The sequence below is a fragment of the Callorhinchus milii genome, unplaced genomic scaffold (genome assembly GCF_018977255.1).
Source record: "Callorhinchus milii isolate IMCB2004 unplaced genomic scaffold, IMCB_Cmil_1.0 Scaffold5, whole genome shotgun sequence".
NCBI classification, from domain to species: Eukaryota; Metazoa; Chordata; class Chondrichthyes; order Chimaeriformes; family Callorhinchidae; genus Callorhinchus; species Callorhinchus milii.
The window spans coordinates 31,821,326-31,838,603 of record NW_024704746.1 but is presented as its reverse complement, the minus strand read 5'-3'; the positions used below and the strand labels follow the sequence as shown (position 1 = coordinate 31,838,603).

At 38.0% G+C, this 17,278-nt stretch overlaps 1 protein-coding gene across 3 annotated transcripts in view; it reads left to right on the top strand.

The window, feature by feature from the left end:
* The window catches only part of syt1a (synaptotagmin Ia), a 212,991-nt gene that overhangs the window by 178,190 nt on the left and 17,523 nt on the right, over positions 1-17,278 (top strand). For 2 of the 3 annotated variants that reach the window (XM_007895357.2, XM_007895355.2), the window contains 3 exons: positions 7,377-7,561; positions 14,688-14,813; positions 16,705-16,872. In XM_007895357.2, the coding sequence (XP_007893548.1) occupies positions 7,377-7,561; positions 14,688-14,813; positions 16,705-16,872 (479 nt within the window). The remainder of the gene's footprint in view (positions 1-7,376; positions 7,562-14,687; positions 14,814-16,704; positions 16,873-17,278) is intronic. The other variant, XM_007895356.2, reaches the window with a different exon arrangement.

Below are 17,278 nucleotides of genomic sequence, written 5' to 3'. Positions count from 1 at the left end.
ACTTACAGCAACTATGCTCTTTGGCAGATGAATATGATGCTTTCAAGTATTTTTTCTGTAACAAATGTTAGCCTCTGAAGTCTGTAATTTCCAAGATCAAGACACGCTCTTTATTTAAATAGGGGGATAATATTTGCTCTCCCCCTGTCCTCAGGTACAGCGTCACTGTTTATGGGGCTCTTAGAACTATTAATCACCTATTTCCCTCCACATTTTCGCAAGAATCCTTGGCCATCTAGCCAAGCTCATTTATTTACAACAATGTATTTCTCTGAGTTTCTTTTTACCACATGCTCTACTGATATCTATTGAGTTACAAGATGACTGAGTCAAGATGAGTGTGCCTGGAATTTTTACGACCGAAAAAAATCTATGAAATGTATCTGCCATCTTCTGATCTTCTAAGATATCTTTTATCTGTTGAAGTCCTTTGTGACCTTTAACATTTATGTCTACTTCTCATGTGAGTAACTGTGGTTATCCATAAAATGGAGCATTGTTATGAAGCTGCAAAATATTAAATTGCACTTATTTTAAAGGAAAACATGCAGATAGCGTTCACAAATATGCGTTGGAGGGCAGATGAAGAAAACTGGGAACACAGGAACAGCGGTATGCCATTTTCCCCTTCAAGCTTTGAGGAAAGAGACCTCAATGCTGACATATTTGATGAACTCCTTAAATTCAGATACGATGAAAAGAACGTAGGGAAATTGGGTTGAAAGATTTTTTTTATTTCTTTCCCATATCTCTCCCATTATCCCACTTGTTCCAATTTCCCTTAGGCACCACTATAAAAACCATGGCAAGAGACACTGGGAGGTCACTGAAGGACATTTTATGTTGATTTATTGTCCAGTAATTGATGCTCTTTACACACCTCTTGAAAGAACAACTCTTAATGGATGAGAAGCTAACCTTTAACTGACAGCTTTATACAGTCTCTGTGTCCTTGTGCCCTAACTACTCAGCCATTTGCCAAGACATTCAGTCTCTTAGCACATCAGCTGGCGTGATGATGCACTTTACAGTCTTTAGAACACGTACTTATAATGTTTGGAAAGGCTTTTAAGCGTGGCTCAGTTAACCCAAGTACACTGAGATGATCAACCTAAAGTTGATTTTAAAACAGTAAAAAAAGATTGGGGCATGTACATCACTACCTATTCATCTAACCATCAGCCATATGCACACATTGTTTGAGTAACTATTTGTATTCGTTTTGATATTTATCACAACAGATGGGCCTAAATGTGCTGGAGATAGGTTCCTTCAGGCTGGTTTTAATGGTAAAGTCCATGAAGTCACATCTGGTCGTATTGGAACCAGATCACAGCTTTTGATTGACTGTTAGTGGGGTTTAGTAACCAGATTATTACTAAAAGTGAAACTCTAATAGCGAGTATCAAACTAATTGGTGATGATAAGTCAGCCAGAGGTCCAATACCACTAGCCAGGCTGCACGAGCAACACTGCCCTTCTTTCATATTGACCTGTCAGTGGTTCTCATGTCCATGGTGATCTATAAAAATAATTCTCACATTTGCTACAGCACCTTTCACATCAGGAAGACATCTCAAAGCAGTTCACAGGATTTACTGTAACATGTAGTGACTGCATACTGTAGGTCTTCTCTTCTTACCAGTGCATCCTACCCACTAAGCCACACGATCAGACTCTTAAATAGGCCCTTAAAGAACTTGAGGCTTTTTCATGAGAATAGAGAAAGTTGATCTGAACTGACAGATTATGGGGGGTTTGCTCTGAAAAATAGAGAGAAGCTAATTCCACTGTTCAAAGAGACAGTAACCAGAAGGCATACAGAGTAAAATGTTTGGAGAATTTCTTTTCACAGAGGGTTGTTAGGACGTAGAATGCCCTAATAAAAACATTGATTGAAACAGAAGATTGAAACTTTTTAGAACAAATATTTGAAAAAGAAAGATTCGTGAAGGGTTACAGGGAAAGGTCAGAGAGTGAGATTAATGGATAAGTGTTTCAGAGAGATAGCACAGGCGCCAGGCTGAATGCTGTAAGATTCTATGATTCTCTGAGTGATCCTCTAATGATAATAAATCCCATGATCATTTCTTAGTTGGCTCATGAATTTGGAACTTTAGAGATTGACAATATTAGAGGTCTGGCATTTTAAATCAATTTTTAACTTGTCACACAGATCATATAACATCTGCTTGCTAAATTTAAATGTATTGGAATAGTGAGCGTCTGCCCAGTTAATAAAATGATTCGCTGCCTGAATGCTTTAGAAATATCCTCAAGTTCTGAGTCTTTTTTTACTGGCAAGTTGAACCCCTTCAGTCATTTTAGAATTGATTCTTTGGTTAAAGAACTACATTATGTGATGTTTATGGCATTAACATAATGAAAACTATGGAATTAAAAAATCTAGATGCAAGATATATACCATGTGCAATAACTAGGAGTTTTAAACTGATAAAAACAGATAGAATGTTTAACACCTTTAATGTTGATTTGGATAGTTCTTTTCAAAGAGCTGGCACAGACACGATGGGCCAAATGGCCTCCTTCTGTGCTTTAATATTCTATGATTCTAGGTTTTCTAGCGGAAAAAGACAACTGGCAAGTTGTATTAAATGTAAGATGGGACAACCTAGCTGTTTGTAGTTCTGATTCTAAAATAGCAATCACGGCAATGCAAAAAAGAGATGAAGTTAATGTAACAACCACTATAAGTTCAAATATTTTCAATTTACTGCAGAGACAACCTGAAACATTATGTTTGGCACCGCGAATGGAAATGGTACAAAGTGGGGGAAACTGGTCTGGATACCGAATATTATACATAATGGCTTTTTAAAAACAACTTAACACAGAGTTGGAAGTCAGGCAGGTAGAAGAACATTCAAAGAAAGGTCAAAAAGATAAATTAAGTAGACAGTCAATGATTTGGCCAAAATAGCAGTTGCATCAACCTCTCGTTATTGTTGCAGAGGCTTAATAAATCCACTCAGCCCTCATTTCCATTACTTAACACACTTACATCTAAAGATTAACACAATTGCCTCATAAATATGTATGATATAATTGCGGAGAGAATTGCTCAGATTTTTCAGACACTTTCCTTACCTTTCTTGCATTCATTTTTCATACCAGAAAATAGAGCAATCAAGGAAAGCTCACCAAATCTGTTCACTTACAAGCAGAACATTATAGGCAAAGCCACTGATATCCCATGACAATCGTTGGGAGAAATATACAGTACTTACGAATCACTGTAAATAAATTAACAAATCACAGGCAGAAAAAAACTGTGATAAGGCGCTATATCAAATGCAAGGATTATTTCAATTCATCTGTTCTGAGAAGCTAAAGATATGGCAAGCTATTTAAAATAAACCTTGTCGAAAGATTGTTAAACAACACAGAAAAGCATACTGTTAATAAATATTGTTTTACGAGCTAAATAGAAACATGTCAGAATGCTTATTAACTCAATTATCTAGTTATTACATGTGTTTATGAATTCTCTGTAGAGTTTTAGCTTCTGAATAATGATAAATACAGACCTGTGACTATAGTAATACTCGTGTGCATTTCCTGTCACTTTTTAACACTTTAAATAGGTCTCAAGCAAGACTTCTTTTGAACTCTCTTTCCCTTGATAATCTTTTATTTCTTTTGAATCTATCAATCGCCCTTGACTGGAGTACTGATAGTGTCACTGCTCATTTTGTAAAGGTTTCCTCCAATACGATGTTTCATGTCAAGCATCACCTTTTGGAACAAGTTTATGCTAATGTTCCTGGATAATTCTGATCTTACATAAAGCTCATTTCTCTTTTTCTATTGCAATCAACTTTGTGTGTACCATTGTTTTCTTGACGCAATCAGAATGTTAAATAAATATCTAATTCAGTACCATGAGACCTTGTACTCAACTATATGCTGCTGCTTGGTGACATAATTGCAGGAATGGGATTAACTTCTACCTATACACAGAAGATGCCCAACTCTGCTTTTCTGCCTTTACCTTTGATTCCAGAATGCCTATCAGACATCAAGTTCTGGATGTATCTCAACTTTTCCCAATTTAACATTGACAAAACTGAGGCTATCCTACTACCCAAGGTGACATGCTTGCCAATCGAATATTAGATTCAAGTCAACCCTCTGTGCCAGTCTTGTTATCCAAATCTTAAATCAGGCAGGTCCACTTAACTCCAGCAGATCCACTACACTTCAAGGCACTGTTGATGACAGACTAGTCAAAGGACTCATCCGTCCTTTGAGGAGACAAACTAGTCATTAGGAAGAGATTCTTCCCACTTGACTCTTATTAACCCTGCTAGATCTATCGGGTGGGATGGTCCCAGCTGAACAAATAACAGAAAGCTTGCCAGACAGTGTTTGCATTGGCAAGCTATTTGGTTTTAGCTGTTTAAACTGCAGCAGTATCCCAACACAGTCCTATGCCTAATATTCAGGATTTCGGTGAGCAGTACACATAGTACACATACTATTCCAGATTCAGGGAAATTTCCATGTGCATGTTTCTATATATATATATATATATATATATATATATGGAACTCTCAGTCTGATTTGAATACTTTTAAGTATTACAAATATGTCAGATATCTAGCTGCCCCCCAAAAAAAATACTGTATATACTGTATATTGTGTCTCCAATATTTTCACCCTATTTGAGCTTGAAAATATTTCTGCAAAAGAAGTTGGTCTTGGAAATTATATGATAGTGGCTTACGCCTTTATTAAAATAATCAAAGCAAGAACAATTCATTGCATTTGCATGAAAATACAGGACTCCACAGCAAGAGTTGAAAAAAAATGTTTCTACAGAATATAATTTTATCTTAACTAAGCAGCCCAGGCTAATCTGAGATCTGGTTACAAATTGAAGGCACGTTTGTAAACAGTAGCTAATATTGACCATTCACATCATCTTCATGGATCTCTTATCCATCAAACTATCATGATGGTTCACTGTGTATCTCAAGAAGAAAGCATGGGTCAGATTTATTGTGTTATGAAAGTCAGGAGCATGCTAATCTGCAGGTTCAGTTTTCCTCAGGGAGATCATTCAAATAGCATCCCTGCCAACTCCCATGGAGGAATTTTGACAGAGGGAATCTTTGAGATTTGCTCCATTTCATTTGATTTAAAGATATATTGGCAACTCTCCATGGCTAAGGATGAATTGTCAAAGATTTCTTCCCAGCAGCAGGGTATAATTGGCAGATGGACAATTCTTATTCTATACCCCTGTGCCTTTCTACAAGGCAGCTCCATAAGGAAATAAGCTTGGACGGCTATGCAGTAAAACACTGAAATACAATTTTAACGGAAAAGGATGGCAAAGGTTGTACAGAAATGAACCTCTGCCAGGATCAAAGGCTGGAGATATGTCTTCATTTTCAGTAAATGGAGCTTTGGGAGAAACCTACTGTCTCAGTGCAAACTATAAACTTAGATTTAAACCTAAATCTTGCCAACAGTATGAATGAATGACCCTGCTTCTTTCTTATGCAATGTTTTTATCTGGCATCCAAGGAGACTGTGTCAACTAGCACGCCCACCTGCTCTGTCTTAATTGAGAGGTTAGACAGGCTCATATCCTATCTAGCCACTGGTTCCATAGTCAACTGAGCTCAAATGAATCTATCTCTACAGCACTTGGCTTTGTCTTGGATATTTTCCACAATTATAAGCCATATTGTTGTTAATAGTGACTATCTGCACTACAGCACAAGAATAGCCTTGTATTTTGGCTTGCACTCTGGGACCTGCCCTGCCTGAGAGGCGCTATGCTACGTAAATGCAAGCAGTTGTTGTTGTTACACTTTACACCTACCTTATGCTCACACACTTGTATATCCACCACCTTTATTCAAGAATATCAGGTGGAGTGATCTCACAGAGCATTGGATGCCTGTGCCCAGCTTCTCCCTTCCACTCAACTTCTGTGCCTAAAAATGAGACATACATTTATAATAATATTGCTAATATACCATTTGGGCTGCTGCTCTGTCCTATTTATAGATTTGGTTGCTCTGTATTACACAGTTTTTTTGGTACAAGAAAGGAAATGTGTAACAATAGTTTAATGCATAAAGTGTAGTTAACTCTATTTATTCTGACGATAAATCTGATAGAAGAGCCCGTCCATTGAATATCCCCAGCGTAGCTTCTCTGGCGTTCTGCAGGACCTCAATGTGATGCAGAGACCCCCACATATTTTCAGCCACTGAATAAAACTTATTATTTTGCTGTTTAAAGATTTCCATGTGTATATAATCCTCTGCATATTGTCCAAAGCGAAATACAACCAAAGAAATACACATTACCCCATTTATCATACCTTTCCTGCATTCTGTCAAAAAGCCAAAGGCAGCTGAATAAAGACAAAACATGACAATTGTGAAGGTGCTTCAATGCAAAAGTTATTTATTCAAGAAGGCAGCACAGAGATCACACAAAATGGCACACTTGTAGTTTTATAGCCACTTATGCTGGCACTTTATATTTCAATCATTTGAATCACTGGTTTGCATAGTGTGTTCATTTGAATTGAGACGAGATGAGAAGGGGAGCTGGAGGGACTAGCAGTACCATTTACCCACACTACACGGAGAATTTAATCTGACTTCATGAATAAACAAGAATATCTCACAGTTATATGCAACAAAAGAAAAATAAGAATACTGACATAAATGAATCTCCACTGCTTATTTTTTAGACAGTAGCAATTGTTTAGGAAGGACTGCTGGTCATCCGGATAAGCAGAGTAGCGAAAAAGGTAGAAATTATGTTCAGAATGGTCACTTTGCAAAGTGTTGGAGCGAAACCAGCCACATGTGGAACTGTATCCCAGCAGAGGTCAGTGCTTCAGGAGAGGAGAAAGCCATTAGCAATAGAATCAGAGACTAACTGAAGGTTTTATCTTCTGTGCATATCTCTACACACTGAAAGCATTGTTCGGAAAGACATAACATGTCAGACTTTGACATGCAATCAGCAGGCAAAGCCAACAGCGACAAAATAACTTTGGGAACTGCTAAATGAAACAAAAACAGCATGTGTGTCGCTGATTTATTTTAGCACTGTTACAAAGCTTACAGAGTATGCAAAATATGACAGAGCTCTGAACTTTAGGTTGTACAGTTTGTAAATCATGAATGCTGAGTGTTTTGTAATGAATTTTCCCACAATTGTTTCCTAATCGAGAGGTCACAAGCTTCACAAAATAAGACCACGTTTGGAAACATGTCTAAATCTGGTAACAATATAATACGCACTACAAGTGCTCGGTGAGCTTGGCTTTTATGTTCATTGGCATTGTTGATTAGTACACAGATTGTGTTTGTGTTTTCCAGTGCCACCATGGGCCTTGATAGCTATAGCCATTGTTGCTGTCCTTTTGATTCTTACATGCTGCTTCTGCATCTGTAAGAAATGCCTATTTAAGAAGAAGAACAAAAAGAAGGGCAAAGAAAAGGGAGGAAAGAATGCTATTAACATGAAAGATGTAAAAGAAATGGGAAAATCCATGAAAGACCAGGTAAAGTAGAAAAGGAACAATGTTTGTGAATAATAAACCTAGAAAATAAGTTTAAAAATGTTTTCGTTGGTCAATATGTGTTTCTACGACAGCAAATAGAATGTTAACGCAATTCAACTATGAGCGTTTGCGATTTTCAAATTCCATATTTAATTAGTAGATAAATATTTAGTTACAGCTTTGCATCTAAAAATTGTTCTACAAATTGGCAAAACATCACAAACAAAACTCTGAAGCATTGATTTGCTTGACTCATTGTATAGAGTCAGTTGACATCAGCACCAGATGGTACCTGCAGAAGACTTGAAAACCTAGACAAAAATGTGACATTTTTATTGCCATCGCTGTTCCTTTTGTTACTAATGTTCTTTGGCTTTTGCAAACTTTTGTCATGGCTTTCAAGAATCTAACCTGATCTGGATGTCCTAAGCAATGAGCGTACTTTATTAATCCTGCTTTAATTATTTAACGCAATTTCTAACATTAACGCTGATTTTCCTTTGTTACCATGCCATACCTAGCAAGTGCTTTTGAAATCAATGCTTTCTGAATTTCCGCATCATTATAATGCTGCTTCTAATGTACTTAAATTACACAGTATCAGATTCATCATTCAACCTCTCATGTGGACTTTAACTCAATGGATTTTTTTTCCTCAGCATAGCTACAGGATAACATCTGGAACAAAAAATCCGCTACTCCCTTCCTTTTCATATCTCCACAGCTGTTTGTTCACCATCTTGAAAATCACTTCGCAAAGATCAAAGCTAATCTTATTTCATGGCTTGAGATAGCATTGTTTTTCATCACTGAGTCATAGAGCTAGACTGCTAGAACTCAACCTACCAAGATCTCCACAATCTGTATTGAAGATTTATAAATATGCAAGGGTCCTTTCAAATAAATGTTGCTCCATCAGTATCTGGGGTTATCACTTCTCATTAGCGTTTTGTTCCCTAGATTGTAATTCCACAACTCACAGTTGGCAAACTCCAAAAAGTATTTGAAAACGTACTGTTTTCCTTTCAAGCCATAGAGATAAAGCCTTGAAGTAACTCGACAATTCAGTATGTTTCGGTACTGGATGGAAATGCTCCCTGAACATCATTCGTCACCAGCGAGTGAGTTCTCAATTGATGGTCATTGTCTTGTAAAGAATTAAAATATAAATCTCACAATGTATTAAAGCACCCTTCAAAGACCGGTCAGTTTGGTGGGTGGATAATAAACAGTTTAAATAATGAATCATGCTTGTGATATTAACAACGCATAATGGAACACTGTCGGGAGAATCTTCCCTTTACATAGGAAGAAAGCCTCAACCACTTGCTTGCTTTTTTTTAACTGCTTATGAATGATCAGATCAATCTCACTGACAAAATTAATTCTGTGGTTCAATGTGTCCTATCAAGTATCCTGTGTATCTCAAGATTATTGTGGAGTCCTGTAGCTCAGTGGTTAGAGCACTCACTTTGCAAGCGAAAGACCTGAGTTCAATTCCAGGCAGGGCCAAACCTTGGGCAAGTTTCCTTACTCCACACCCTAATAATAATCCCTCCAAAACCAAAAACAATAATAAATTGGTCATTTTCAATCTACGACTGTTTGTGGGACATTGCTGTGCGCAATTGGCTGCCGCGTTCACCCACAAATATACAGTCAATTCACTTTACAGTGTGTTCTGTGAAGCGCTTTGGGACGTCCTCCCGACATGAAAAGCGCTATATCAAATGCAAGGATTATTATTATTATTATGTACTGTGCTTTTTAAGCAGGAATTTAACATGGTTCATAGACCGAAAGAAAGACCTGGACAAGGATTCTGGAATGTACTGACCTGCACTGTTGATAAGGAATATCCCCTTCAGGAGCCACTTCAATCTCACGTGGCCACTTAAATCACCCTCACAGCTATTCACTGGTGCTGGGAAAGCACAGAAGGCAAGGGCTGTGAACCTTTTAAAATTAGACGCAGCTGGACTCAATCTTACAAAACTCATTCCATAATATCTTCCAGCACACGATCGAAATGTTGGTTTTAAAGTTTTCTTTTGTCAGCGTTCTTTTTTTGTTAGAGGGCTATGTACCATTGGAAAAACTTTGTCATCTAGGAGAGATTGAGCCTGTACGTGCCTCCATTGGTTGTGAAAACACAGGCCTGATTTTCTGTAAAGCAATTCCCCTTCAAATAGTGCATACGTGCTAAACTGGGAGACAGGGGACCTTTGGGGATTGAGTACGCATGGAATTGTGTGCTAAAGTACATTCTTCCAGAATCTGGCCCCTGGCAATGTATCATGCTTTTAAGTACTGTCAATTTTAACTCAATGATCATGTTAAAAAAATATATTGTTCACTCTTCTTTTAGTCGTTATGGTGAATCATTTTGTACGATTTTGTACGAAGAGAATTGAAATGGTTTGCATTGTTGTGGTTAGTATATTAAGTGTTTAATTCATTTATTTAATGCTCGGCTTCCTGCCTGAACATTTTAGAACGGTGCATCTTAATTAAATTGAGTCTAGTGACGTTACTTCCGTCCCATGTCCCACACGAACATGGGTTCTGTCAGATAAACTTGAGGCACAATTATTAAATAATAAAGATATAAATATTTTACTGACAGAGTGCATGTCTGTAAGGGGAACCAGACTGAAGTACCAGGCTTGCTATTTTTATTTGAGGTCAATACAAAAATTGCCTTGTATTTCGTACATATATATAACTATTCAATTGCCATTTCATTTACGCAATCAAACCCACTTAAGATTACATCCGATAATATCAAATGTAATTGAAAATCAAATATTTTCCATGGAGAAAACAAGTTTCATTTTCTGCACGAAGCACAGCATACCGTAGAATACGGTTCCCAAGAGATAAGAACATAAGAACATAAGAATTTGCTCGACGAAAGAAGACAAAGGTCCATCCACTTCGCTTTCCACCATCCTGGCAGTCGCATGCACATGTCATGTCCCAAACTATACACTATACCCAGAGCTATTATTTCCTATCAGAAATCTATCTAATTTGTTTTTGAAAGAATCGACACTTTCTGTTTCCACTGTTCCATAAGGGAACCTGTATCATAAGTTCACTACTCGCTCACTGAAGTAGTTTCCGCAGATTTGTTCTGAATTTACCCCCCCTTCATGATGGGCACTGAGATGAGTTTTGTGTCTGCCAAAAGGTAGTATAACCTGTAACTAGTGCAGGAGAGCGTGCAGAACAGGTGATGTTTAGCTTGTGGAAGGTATCGGTAGGGAAGTGGGCGAGCAGGACATTGGAAGATTTGAGTCTGGAGGTGACAAAGACATGGAAGTTTTTAGAGATTGCATTGGTGGTGAAATAGTGGGGCAAGATGGTGAGATATTGCAGAGATGGAGGAAAGCAGACTTGATCAGACTCAGATGTCAATTCAGTAAGAACTGCTGGGAGTTGGGTGAGCTATCACACAGCAGTTAACTGCACTATGTAACTTTAACATGTGACCCAGCAACATCAAGAGGTAGAATCCCATCCTTCACCAATTCAGTCTAGATTTTCACATGATAACAAAGAAAGATGAGTGCTCAAGTCATATTTCAATAAACGTCACCTTTTCTCTTACCCCCCTATTAAAAATTAATTTGAGAGGGATTCAACCACATGTTGACATTGATAATAGACCCGTTAAAAAAAACTATTCTGGGGCAAATAGTAAATGTAGCAAGCCTGGTTTTGCCAGTTCCAAGTCTCAATCTCACTTTGCATACATTATCTCCTAACAGTTAATCAATAAGGCTTCTGAACCATTAATATTATTATGATGATGATGTTGTGCAATCTCTCATTTCAAGGTCTAGGTGAAAGAATTTTATTCCAGTCAGGTTGAATTTATCAGGGAACATTAAAGGAACTTGAAGAAGAGAGACTGTGTGGTTTGAAATGTCACCGGATATGATTTTGTATTGTTCTGCTTGTATTGCAGTTTCAGGGTATTTGCGTGCTCTGCTCTTGCTCAGTAACTCTTAACAGCTGTTCCCATCCGAACAGTCTTCTTTCCCCTAAGATATGCAATCACTGCTCTTGCTATGGGGCTGTGCCCACACAGAGCTGTGCACCTTAGGGTACAAATCAGTACGGTTGCAGTAATTTACTCACTGAATTTCCCGAAACACCATTTTCTCTCGGATGGTGATATTACTACACACTCAAATTTTTTAACATCACTACTACACCTTTAAATCAATATCAATGTGAAACCCATAATCATTGGATACTAACAGCTCAATTCATGTAACATGAAGAGTTTAAATCTCAGTCCATTGGTGAACATGGATCGTTTTACTGAGCAGCAGGTTCGGCCTCTTGTTCTCCTGGGTGACTTGCTTTCCCTCGGGCAGCCACTAATGACGGGAACTCTCAGTGTCCAAGCAACCTCCTCCATCAGAGCTCTTCTTGCTCTACAAAATCCCTGCTCGTGATCCCTTAGAAGCCAAGACATGGCCCTTGGGAACTTCTGAATGTAGATATTTATTTCTTGCATGTGTCCAATTAAAGGCAAAGGAGATGGGCATGTTCACCCCCAGTCACCATCAGCACCTCCTGCATAATTCTCATTAAAGCAGCATTTGGAATTTGCAAAATACAAAAGGGAACAACTATACATGTCTGTCTCCTGGGATCTGAGCAATTCATCAACAAGTTGGCATTAATTGGTTTGAGATCTTTTCTGGATATTCATGTTAGATAATTTCTAATTCATGAAATAACAGACTGTATAGATTGGAATGCAAAGACTTGTACATTCACGACTGCTTTAAAGAGAAGCTTGGAGCTTAAGATGCTATGCTTCAATAAATAAGGGAACAAACCAAATGAAGCATTTTGAGATATGTGCATCCTTCAATAATGTATGGCTCTTGTGAAGGGTGAAGTTTATTTATGAAGATCTCTAAATGTTTCTAGAGCTTTCCCCTCCACTAAGCTGTTTCTTGGAAAGTACAAACGTGTTTTCAGAGTTATTTTGCCAATCGTTTGAGGCAGATAATGTGAATCCTTAAAGGTTCTCTCTCAAGTTGACTACGGAATATTTTTTACATGCTCCAATTGAACCTTTGAGTTTTGTATAAAGTAAATGTTTTAGAACCTGGAGAAATGGCTCTTTGTAAATTTCTGCACATCAATCCTTTTCACACAATGTTTATATCATTCTAAAAGATTCCAAATGATTCTCAATTTACTTCCTTCAAATTATATTAGGTCGAATTGTGTTCAAACACATCATTACGTTCTGATTGCGATAAACAAAAGGTAAAAAGCTTCCAAATCATGTGAAAACAATAACGTTCTTGATTTGACGGAAGCTTTGAGCTCATTTCACCACGGTTTTCCGGTGTCTTTATTTACTGCTTGTTTGTGGTTGTCATAATTTTGATTTCTTCCTTCTATGTCCTTCCTTATCTGTGTTGTGTCTCATGACTGTTCTGGATTTTCAATTGGGGTAGGTTTCTTTCACTGTTTTGACCTGTGTATAATAATCTCATGCTCTATAAAGAATCTTGACTACCTGGTTCCAGCTTTCATCAGTAGTTCTCTGGCACATTCAGAACCGAACAACTTTTGACTTTTAGGATAATGGTTGATTTAATCGTAAATTCCCACACAAAAAAAATCCTAAACACAATAATGAAAGCGAAATCATATTAGCTGGATTAATTTGCCATCAGTAATGAGTTCCTTACTTTTCTCAATTATTTTTGTGGCTATCACATTTTGTACATAAAGACGCATGCTATGTATAATATTGAATTCACTTCTTATGAATGCTGTGACCTTGCCCGTTGACACATTTATGCCCAATTTTAATATATTCACGCATGGAACATAAAATATAGCACTGTGGTATTATACGCCTTGATCGTCGCATTTCACAGTAATGATTGATTTAGCTTGGCAGCAAGCATAGTCAAGAGAAATAGCTACACCCTTTCAAATGCAGATTTAAAAAGTACCCAGTTGCTAGTTATACTGCTAGCAGCTGAATGGGAACAAATTGGTCTGAAATCTGTCATTTTCCAGTTCCCCTTCAAGTCTGGGGAGATAATAACTGCAGTTTTGGGAACAACAGGACTCTTGTAATGATGTACCCCCCAAAAAAGCTGCACGCACGCACACACACAGATTCAAAGTACCCCCACTGTGAAGGTAGATAGTAACTCAGACTGGAATGACAGATGAGCATTGTGCCTCAGCGCCTAAACATGATCATCTTTATCCTCTGTCCAAAGAAACATCAAACTCAGTGATATCTATTGGGCCAAGATTGGAAATTCATAATTAAGCCTGACATAGTTTAATTCCAAAGACAGAATTTGATTGAGAACTCTGTCCTGATTTGAACACAATTACAGTAAATGTCAGCTACGTTACAAGCCATTGTACATATCCCCACATTATTGTAAAAGTATGGCCACAAAAATAAAATAATTTATATTGTATATTTTAATGAGTGAGAAACATCCATTATCCTAAAGGCTCAAATGTGTGCATCTATGCCCCTGGTAACTCTGAATTAGAATTACCATTTAGGAGAGACCTGTGGTTACTTTAGAAATATACAGCTGGCATGTAACAGCTCTGTTGCTTTAGTTTAGCTATCATTAAAAAGCACAACAGGGGTTCTCAGAACTGTTAGAACTACCTTATTTGATATCATTTTAACTAAGGGTCCCACTTTAGTTACTGCATGTGGAGCTGGGCTTGACTTCTCATAAACCACTCTGACTTGCCTGTCAACAGCATGTTCGTCCACAGTTCTTACATTAAAATACCATTGGTCAGAAAGGGATTTGTTTTAATATCAAGTCGACAGTGTGCTCATGAGTTTTAAGATGCTGCAACTGATTTGAACGACTTGACTTGCCTGTGATGCTTGGCGGGAGTTTCCACTGCACACTTGTTGTTAGTTAGCAGTAACAGTAAGAAAAAAAACCCTATGTTGTGCCATTCCTAATGAAGATTAAAGCATTTACTGCCTGCTTCTAATAGCTTTTCAATAGAGTCTGGGACGAGCTCCTCACCTTTGAATTTACATTGGACGTAACAAGCAATCATTACAGTGTACCTTCCCTGTCTGCAGGCTGTGAAGGATGATGATGATGATGCAGAGACCGGCCTCACTGAAGAAGGGAAAGAGGAAGAAAAAGAAGTCGAGAAACTTGGAAAAATACAGTTTTCTTTGGATTATGACTTTCAGAACAATCAGGTGCCCAAGTACCGTATTGTACCTCAAAAATATATAGTATACGCTTTTTTTTCAGAAAAATACAGTATTGTAAGTGGTACAGGGGGGCTATACAAGAATAGTCTGTTTTTCAGGGGTAATAATTCTTTATAATAAAATAATAATAAATTGGTCCCTTCAATCCATAACTGTTTGTGTGACACTGCTGTGCTCAATTGGCTGCCGCATTTCACCCACAAAATATGCAGTCAATTTACTCTATAGTATAGTCTGTGAAATGCTTTGAGACATCTTGAGGATTGATAAGGTGCTGTATCAAATACAAGGATTATTATTATATCTCCGACAAGCTGATGGGCCCCATACTGAATGTCCAGTTTACAGATTGGCATTATTAGCTTCAATCTGAATACTTTGTTTTGTTCAGTCATCATCCTTTGAACCAGCATTTCATTGCCATTGTCCGCAAGCCAGAAATCCAATGGTTTCTTGGAATTGGCCTTTGAGAAGCAGAGTCATTCACAGCACAACCAGCCGTTGCTCTAAACAACAACAATTTGAGCTTAGTTTAAAGGATGTCTCAAAGCACTTCACATAACCTGAGCTGGGAGGAGGGGATAGGAAAGGTAGCCAAAAGCATCAAGAGATACCCAAGTTTTCTGAACACAGCTTCTCTGTGATGTCCAAAAAATCCTTTTGTTTTGTTGCACAGTGTTTTTACACTGCACAAGATCAGCATATCTAGGAATGTTTTCAAACTCTGCACCAAACTCCGCTCGCCGATTACCCCAGTCCTTGCCAGACTGCAAGATCCTCACCCTTGTATTCAAATCCCTCCACTCCTCTGCACCCCACTATCTCTCTGACCTCTCTCCTCAAAACAGTGCCCGTTGCCTTCGTTCCTACAGGACTGGCCGCCTCCTTGTCCCCCGAATCCTGCACTCCACTCTCGGCGGCCGTGCCTTCAGCCACTATGTTCCGAGGCTCTGGAACTCCCTTCCTCATTCCCTTTGCCTCGCTCTCTCTCTTCCTATTTTCAGGTCTTGGCTAAAGACCTTTCTTTTCGACCGCGCCTTGGGTCACCTTCCTCCCCCTCCCCCTGGCTCGGCCCCGGGATCCATTACTGTGAAGCGCTCTGAGACGCCGTCCAGCGTGGAGAGTACTATATAAATCCAAGTTGTTGTTGTTGAATGTTCTGGCACGAAAAAAAAACTTAAAAATAGCACGTTTGTACAACAAAGCACGAATCAGTTTAAAGCTTAACATGCAGAACTAAGCACCACTCACATTGAGGAAAATGGGTTGAAAATCAGGCACGATATGTTATTCTGTAACAAAGTGAATACATGAATAAAATGTAGGTAGTTATTAGAAAGAATCTTCATTTTTATCCAACTGAGCACAGGGGAATATGCTCATTGATTAAGTATGCAATGTTTATTTTTCTAAAGTAAACCGGTTGTTAATATCTGTAGAGAATAAATTTAAGTTGAATTATGCAGTTGTCATTCAAAATAATATGGCATCAACTGCTGCTGTATTGGCTTCTGACATTTTTCTTTCCAGAACATAATTATGGCGATGATTTGAATGGGGTTTGTTACCATGGCTGACTGTAGTGAGCTGGTTGACTTTCCACTGATCTGGTGCATTTATCAAATTTTAATTTCATTTGTTTCATTAGAAAACAGAAAGCTGGCTTGGTTCAGCTCAGGTGTTTAGAGCTGTAATGGGAAATGTAATTACCACTTTGTCTGGTCTACGAAGATGGAGTGGACTGTGCAATCTAAATATTCTCTGGAGCTTCTGAGTTCAGTTCAGAAGAACAAAAGCTTTAAATACCATTCCCAGAAATGATGGACCTGCTGTAGAAATGTCTATTAAATCCTCTTTGTTTTGTGTCTTACTGCAGCTTGTGGTGGGGATTATTCAAGCGGCTGAACTGCCTGCCCTAGATATTGGAGGTACATCTGATCCCTATGTGAAGGTCTTTTTGCTACCTGATAAGAAGAAGAAATATGAAACTAAAGTCCACCGAAAGACTCTGAATCCTTCCTTCAATGAAACTTTCATTTTCAAGGTATTTTTCTTGTCATTCTCTCCTACACTCCTGGTTCAGTCACTGATTTATATTGGGCTAGGTTTGTGAAAACCGTTGAGGCCATGAACTAGTAATTTCTGAATCTGAATGGTGAATATCAATGCTCTATTGAATCCTAATAGCCATCACAGGCAAAATGTTCCTATCCTCAGTTGAAGACCAGTATTCCATCTAGCCTTAACCATTGTGGCTGACAATGTAACATAAAGCAGAATTATGGAATATTCTTAAATTCAGTCTTAACTTCAATGATCTGTAATGTTAAATCCCAAAAGCATGTGTTCAAGGAAGTCAAATTAAAGGAAGTATTTTGATGCAAAGGCCTCCATATGATTTTAAGAATGTCCAATGACCTAAAAATTCGAGAGTGTATTTTACGCAACAG